General features: G+C 48.3%; 1 protein-coding gene across 1 annotated transcript; it reads right to left on the reverse strand.

Moving 5' to 3' along the window:
- Positions 1 to 94: 94 nt before the first annotated feature.
- LOC117896440 (dynein assembly factor with WDR repeat domains 1) lies at positions 95 to 1,891 on the reverse strand. Its single transcript, XM_034804768.1, has 5 exons — positions 1,662 to 1,891; positions 1,532 to 1,607; positions 1,067 to 1,468; positions 687 to 1,004; positions 95 to 619 (listed from the first exon to the last, which is right to left on the reverse strand). The coding sequence occupies exons 1-5, from the start codon at positions 1,699 to 1,701 to the stop codon at positions 112 to 114; spliced, it is 1,344 nt and encodes a 447-aa protein (XP_034660659.1). The 5' UTR covers positions 1,702 to 1,891; the 3' UTR covers positions 95 to 111.
- Between the last annotated feature and the right edge of the window lie 5,399 nt (positions 1,892 to 7,290).

Here is a 7,290-nt window from a genome sequence, read left to right on the forward strand (position 1 = left end):
CGAGTTTGTAGTAAATGTTGATACAAGAAAAATCCACGCCGATCTCCGCATTTATTGCTATTGCACATGGGGCAGCTACTCTTCGTTCAGCTGCACGGTGTACCAGTCGTATCATCTCCAGAAGCGGCAGGTGTTGTCCTTGGAGGCCGTCAGAATTGCGTCGCCCGCATAGCTGTAGGCGCAGCTGAAGACCTCTGCCTCGTGCCCCGCCAACACCTGGGAACAGTGCCCGGACTCGGTCAGCCACAGACGAGCCGTGTTGTCAGCGGAGGCGGTTAGCAGCATGCATCCGCTGGGGCTGAAGCACACCTTGGACACTTCGTCACTGTGCCCCGCCATCAGCGACAACATCTCCAGCTGCCCAGAAGCGCCGTCCAAGCTCCAGACCCTCGCCGTGCAGTCGCTGCTGCAGGTGGCCAGCAGTCTGCCCGCCGCATCGAAGGCCACGTCCAACACTTCGTCGTTGTGCTTGGAGACCAGGTGCAGCTCCTGATCCATTCGGCGAATATCCCAAAGCCGAGCCGTGTGATCCAGGGAGCCCGTGGCAATCAGCGATCCGCTGAAGTTCCACACACAGTTCGAGAGCTCAGCGCTGTGGCCCCGCAGTTGATGGCAGCAGCTGTTGGAGGAGTTGCTCCTTAGCACAATTGGCAGCACAATTGGCAGCACAATTCACTGGCACTCACCTTTTGGTGCGTGTATCCCAGATGGCGGCCGTATGGTCAAAGGAGCCCGTGAGCAGCATCTGCCCATCGCGATTGAAGCGAGCGGCTATTACCTCGGCACCATGGTGGGTAAGCTGCTGAAGCTCATGGGCAGTTTCCACATCGTAGATGCGTGCCGTTCCATCCATGGAGGCTGTCGCAATGGCCTGGCCATGCAGCGGATGGAACTCAGTCGCCACCAGCTCGGCGGTGTGACCAAACAAGGTGCAAAGGCACTGCCCGCTGCTGGCGGACCAAACTTTGGCGGTGCAATCAAAGGAGCCGGTCACGATCTTGTCGCTGAAAGACATTGAAAATGGAAATGGCAGATGAGAGGAGATCATTGTGGGAGCTACACCTACCATCTCGGTGTATTGAAGCCAACGGAGAAGACCACATTGTCGTGTCCGGTGAGAGTGTGCTCCACTTCTGCCGTTTGGGTGTTGATCACGTGGCAGGTGCGGTCGTAGCTGCCGGTGAGGCATCGTTCTCCGGTGCGGTCGAAGCACACATTGGTCAGCGGCAGGATGTGCGAGGTGTGACACTTGTGCAGATAGAACTTCTTCTTGACGGGCTCCCGCAGCTTACGCTGTAGCTTGCCCAGAGCCTGCTTTAGGGCGCTGAATGTGTTTTGGGAACTGGTCACATGGCCACTTGCGGGCACACAGGGCGATGTCTTGTCCTCATCCTCATCTGATGGCTCCTCCTCCGTTTCAGCCAGTGACTGGAGTAGGATCTTGTCAGCCAGAGGCACAATGTCTGTTCTGTTTCAAGAATAAAGAACAATTCGTGAATTCCGGTGCCGTGTTCAAAGTGGAAGTACTTACTTCGAATCTAGGTCAAGCAGATCAAAGTGGCGCACACGCTCGCTGCCCTTTGCCGTGCGGTAATTAATGGCCAGACCTGAAAGAAACAATCAAATATTTATTAAGGATTCGGCTCGATGACCTTTCCCACCTGGCGGATAGTAGCGCAGGAATATTTTGTTGGCGCTCATACTGAGGTTGTTTCGACTCTAACCGACGGGGAAATTCCTTCACTGATAGGTTGGTTCGCTGCCAGTTTGCTGACCTGCTTTAATTCGCGCTGCATTGGTTTCGGCTCCCTGCCAGGTGGGTGCCATGCCAAAGTCAGCGTTTGATCGATGCCGTGTAGTAGGTCTCTGTCGGGGTCTGCCACGCTGGCAGTTCAAGGATTTGAGGAGGGAATCCGAGAAGGCATAGGTGGAGGTTTGTCTCTTTAAAACTTGTTTATACATACCTGTCTTTGGTTTTCATTTGAATTTGAGTTTGAATTCTATTATTTACCTACTCTTATATCCTCGTTTCTTATATTTCGCCTTTAATTGAAGCTTTTTGTATGAAAAAGCTCTCACATAGCAGGGATTTCGACCCGCTTTGGGTGTGTGAGTCATGTAAAATTGTGGGTTTCATTTACGTTCCAATGTGTCTGACTCTTTCCCGTAGAACCTATGTTAACTTAACATTCCTGAGCTGAGATAGTTGTAAAGCGCGGAATGGTTTCAAAACAAATGGGTAATTTCATATTAGCCTTTCCTGCCATACTGTCCCCGCATTATTATCTCGCTGTACCTTTGACCTATGTGTGTGTGCTCTTTTGTTAACCCCTTTGACATTTGGTGTTCAACTACAGCGACTAGCCAAATGGCCTCTGGCCATTAAACCTCATTAGACTCTTTAAGGCGATTGCGTTGGTGGGACTGGGACTGCAACTGGTGCCTGGGAGGTGCTGGTGCCCCAGGGGCCAATTGACAGTCGACACCTGGTAGCATTTTAACGGGTTTAACATATGTCCCACACACAGAGGCACAGAGGCTGAGACACGCACACCAACCACCCACAACCTCAATTAGATTGCCTTACCGTGTCTCCTTAGCCTCGTTTCGGCATTTCCACTAATTTAATTTGCTCGGTAATCGTCGCGATGGGTTGGGTTGGGGGAGGGCAGTCAAGTGAATTGTCTGACAGATACAGGAGGACAGACTGGAAATCAAGGCAGACACCCGAGGAATGTCCATTACCCACACGACCAGGAAAATGGACAGCGGAGGAGGGTGCTCCAGGGGGAGGCGACATGGCCAATAATGATAAGTAATGATTAGATATTATCGCGACCAATTTTTGTGGGACAAGCGGCCCAACTGAAAGCGACAGTGTCCAAACAACAAATAAAGAGGGACTGTGGAAAACTAGACAAAGAAATGAAGGGAATCGATTAGGAGACTGCGGAGCGGAGAGTTCGTTGGTGTCTTTGTTAATAATAAAACATTTCATTGAATTCCCATTGAAAGCCGAGCATCGAGTGTGGAGTGTGGAGTATGGACTGGGCAGAGGGAGAGGAGCATCCTTATACCTGAAAGCATCCTCCCACTCTCGCCCATCAATCATCTGGGGGTCCCACACTCAGCAACAGCTGTCGCCATGCCCTGCCCCGTAATGCTCTGCCCTGCCTGGACAATTCATGTCTTCATTTGTATGCCAACTGTAATTTGGAGAGACTCACAAGACTGGGCACGAAACGGAAGCTGGAAGGAAATCAGAGCCAAATAAATGAGAGTACGAATGAGAATGAAATCAATTTAAAATCCTATAAAACGCTTTCATAAACAAAACCAGAGGAAACAAAGCAACAAAGCGGCACAGTCAATGAGGGGGTGCAGGCAGAGCGCATCGGGGCAGAGGGATTTAAATTTATGCTCAATAAATTTTTGTTGATTTCCGGCAGGCGGCTTCATTTTGCCACTCGATGGGATGTATACATGTACATATGTACGAATATGTACATACGTGTGTGTGCGTGGATGAGCCATGAAAATGCGGCGTTGCATAAATTATAGGCACACACCGCCACCGCCATGAGAGCCGCTACCTTTTGGCAGTACAACAAAAAATAATATTAGTGGGTAGACTGCAAGACCGAATGCATGGATACCCTAGCAGATCCAAGAACAATCCAAACTTTCACCCTTTCAGCTCTGCTGTTCTCCTCCGCCTGACATTCTCGAACGTTTGGTCCAAGTCGACATACCTTCTTAAATGATATTCGCATTGCCAGAATAATATTACTGGCGCATTTCATGCGTGTTCGTTCGACAGTTTGCGGTCATGTCTGGAGAGTCGGGTGTGGTTCTTCGTTCGTACCCATCTCCAGGCACGTTGGGCTAAGCAAATTATGCTTAAATGGCATAAACTTTAGGAGACCACGGCTTGTAGTCGATGGACTAACCGTATTAGGGAGGCGGGGTAGCAACCCCGGGACCCAGGAACAGGACCTGTCGCTGAGCGATATATAAACAGATTCTCGGCTTGTGTTTGACAGAGCGACATAAAATTCGATTTTTGTTTCCTCCTCCGCTCGCCTGCCCAGCCGTGCCCTGCCAAGACCAGCCCTGCCCAGCCCAGCCCAGCGGCTGTTTGTGAAAGTTTTTCCCAGTGTGTGTGTTTGTGCGTTCGTATCTCTGTGTGTATGTGTGTGTCCAGGCTAAAAGGAGTCGTTAGTGGCTCTCTAATTGGAGAGAGAGACAGAGACGGGCTGGCTGGACATCAAACGGTTGGTAATGGAATTGCCGGCACTAGAAGCATTTTCACAGATTTTGACCACCAACGAAAACTGCCACGGAATGGTGGTGGTGGGTAAAAGGTGGTCAAATGCAAACACAGTGTTGCACTCGGTATGCATTTCGAATGAGAGCGATTCTGTGGAGTATTTTCAAATGGAATGGAGTGGGAGTGGTTTTAGATATTTAGTCTGGTTCAGAGCACCTTCTGGCCTGCCAGGAATAAAGCTTCCCCATCAAACATAATCCACTTCAGCATGGAATTTGCAATTTATTTAAATATTTTTAAACATTTATTTCCGAACCCTTTAAGACCAGGAAGCCTTTAAAACTAGAGTTTCTGCCAACACACAATTCTGTAGTCCATAAACAACCTACAACCTGAGACTGTGAGAATCCCCAGCATTTATGGGGCATTCTGTGGCTTAGCCATTGGAAAGTTTATGACTTTGATAAATTAAATTGAGCTGGGCCTAAACACACGCACAGATATGACTATCCCTTGGCATACGAGGGATGAGGGATGTATGAATATATCAAAAGGCCTGGACCGCCTGCCTACTGCCCTAAAGTTTATGGCCGTGCTGTATGCAGCCGGAGTTGAGACCTTAAACCGTTTATGCCCAATCGAAATGGGCAGACGCATCGAATTGTTATAAAATTTAATAATACTCGTAAGCGCAGCGCCACCGCCCACTTCAACGTGCCTTGTCTCTCGTGTGGCTCAGGTTTTTGAAGTTTTATTGTGGGCTTTACTAAATGGCAGGCAGGCAGAAGTTTGGCAAACATTCTGTGCGGTTTTAGCGGCCACATCAACTGTACGCACCATAAATCAGGGCCAGGAGCCAGGAGCCGCATGCTGGCCCCGGGATCTGACCCAATGACGTATTAAAGGCATTAAACTCGCTCTTAAATCGCCAACTTGGCCGTCCGTCATAACGGTAAGTGGTGCTTAAAATGAATTATGCATTGCCGGTGTGGGTTTTATATATATAAACGATATATGTAAGGGTTCGCCAGAAACCGAGAAACGATTGCGCCCACATTCGGGTGCACAGATTGCTTTGCCGGACAGCGGCAGCCAACCCGACTGGCAAGCCTGGCAAAGAGATGAATGACATGTTAATTTGTGCGCAATATATTGGCTATTTATCTCTGAGTCTCTGTTGGTCTTTCGTGATGAGGTACCAGGTCTGGTCTGGTATGATGCTGCCGTCCAGAGCATGCACTTGACACTGAATGACGAAATAATTTACCCATAATTATGCAATAAGCCATTTCTCTTTGGCCATCCATTCAACAAGTGACAACAAGTGCCCATAATCGAATAATCTATTTGCTTCTCTTTATCATTGCAGGACGATCCAATTTCCTATTTTCTACCCCTATAAACCTGAAGAGTCGAGACCAGTAATTTGCCTGAAGGGATGTCGATGTTTCAAACAGCAGTATCGATGCGATGCAATCCTCTGCCTGTCATTGCGGTTTAGGCATTCAAAATGTTATCGTAAATTATAGAATGGAATCCATTAATGCACACTGACATAGAGGACGAAGCACAACATACATACATACATATACATACTTCAAATTTTGTTGCCTCTAATTGTATGCAGTTGCCAAATGTGCGTGAAATGTATGCAAACAAGCGCCCGTGGATGTGTGCGTGTGTGAGTTTCCATGTTTGCAAATGAATATTTCTGCTACATATTTCATAAACTGTTCCAGCTCGTACGTAGTGCATCTTCCGAGCGAGTTCCTGTTAAAACTGGCATTTAAATGCGATTTAGAAAGTTGCTCTGGCAAAACTTTTCCCCAGAACACTATTTGACACAGCTCTCAGGCTTATGGAAACAGTTTGCTTGTATTTTTGGGTAGCTCTCTAAGTGGACGCAATTCAAATTAATTCAACCAATAAAATGGCATAAATTATACAAATCATTGCCACACTTTATTATAGCCCAAAATGATTTATTCGCTTCAGATACTCGAGGAAATGAGGCGCTTTCCAGGCACCCAAGCCAGAGTGCCAGAGTGCAGGCTCGTCTGGGTCTGGGGTCCCAAATATGAATTTAATTAACATTAATTGGCAACATATTTTTACTTTGCACCTGTGCCGGCAACAAAACTGAATTATAACCGAAAGGAAATGGTCGAGTTAATTGCATATTACGTATACGCCATCCGTGCCGCCACAAGGGCGACTGTGTGGCTGTACGGCTATGGAGAGTAGCGTTGTTATTCCGTTTGCCTGCCTGTTGTTTGATGCGAGCTGCTTGGCGCTTTCTCTTTCTCGAACACACTTGTGCTTATGGGCAAACTTTTCTGGTTTGGCTGGCAAAAGTTCTGCCATTGGCGCTGTAGATTGGGATTTTTGTGATTCTGCAGAGCTCTGCTACGAATTCAATGAAATCTGTTGGACCGCAAAGACCACAACTTTCGGCAGCAATCTCGATCTGCTGTGACCTGCTCTCCCCTGCCTCGCCACCAACCTCTCCAGGCTGCAATGCAGTGCAACTCAATCAACATTTATTACACATACGCGCCGTGCCACAACCAAGGGATGGGAAGCGAAACCATACTGAAGAAGTTCGGGGCGAGCTGTTGTTCATTTTCAATTCGTTTAATGGGTCACTTGGGCGTGCGGTGCGGGGCCAAAAACTTTTCACGAGCTGGCAAACAAGCCATAAAAGTAAATAGCCAACGGCGCTGACGATGTCGGCTGTGATGTGGAAGTAGTTGGGATCGAGCATGTGAGGTTCTCGGTTTCCTTGTCAGGTCTTGGGGTACACCGCAAAGACGCACGCAACCGCACACCTGCAACATTCGTATGCGGTTCGAGGCATGGCTGAAAATCTGCCAGTCAACCAATCTGAACCCTGCCACGCCCCGCCTCTCTCGTCGTCCACCTTTCATATAATCGGGAAATTTAGACATTGTTGGCATTCGTGCAAAATGATATTTGAGAAAGATAATCGCCCTAATCCAATGATATCCCCCCACGCCCAC

Source organism: Drosophila subobscura, chromosome O (assembly GCF_008121235.1).
Source record: "Drosophila subobscura isolate 14011-0131.10 chromosome O, UCBerk_Dsub_1.0, whole genome shotgun sequence".
Taxonomy (NCBI): domain Eukaryota; kingdom Metazoa; phylum Arthropoda; class Insecta; order Diptera; family Drosophilidae; genus Drosophila; species Drosophila subobscura.

Coding starts and splice junctions, on each gene's coding strand:
- LOC117896440 (XM_034804768.1), bottom strand. CDS start 1,701: ATGAGCGCCAACAAAATATTCCTGCGCTACTATCCGCCAG. Junction 1,469..1,531: donor CTGCTTGACCTAGATTCGAA/GTAAGTACTTCC, acceptor TTCTTGAAACAG/AACAGACATTGTGCCTCTGG. Junction 620..686: donor TGGGATACACGCACCAAAAG/GTGAGTGCCAGT, acceptor CTCCTCCAACAG/CTGCTGCCATCAACTGCGGG.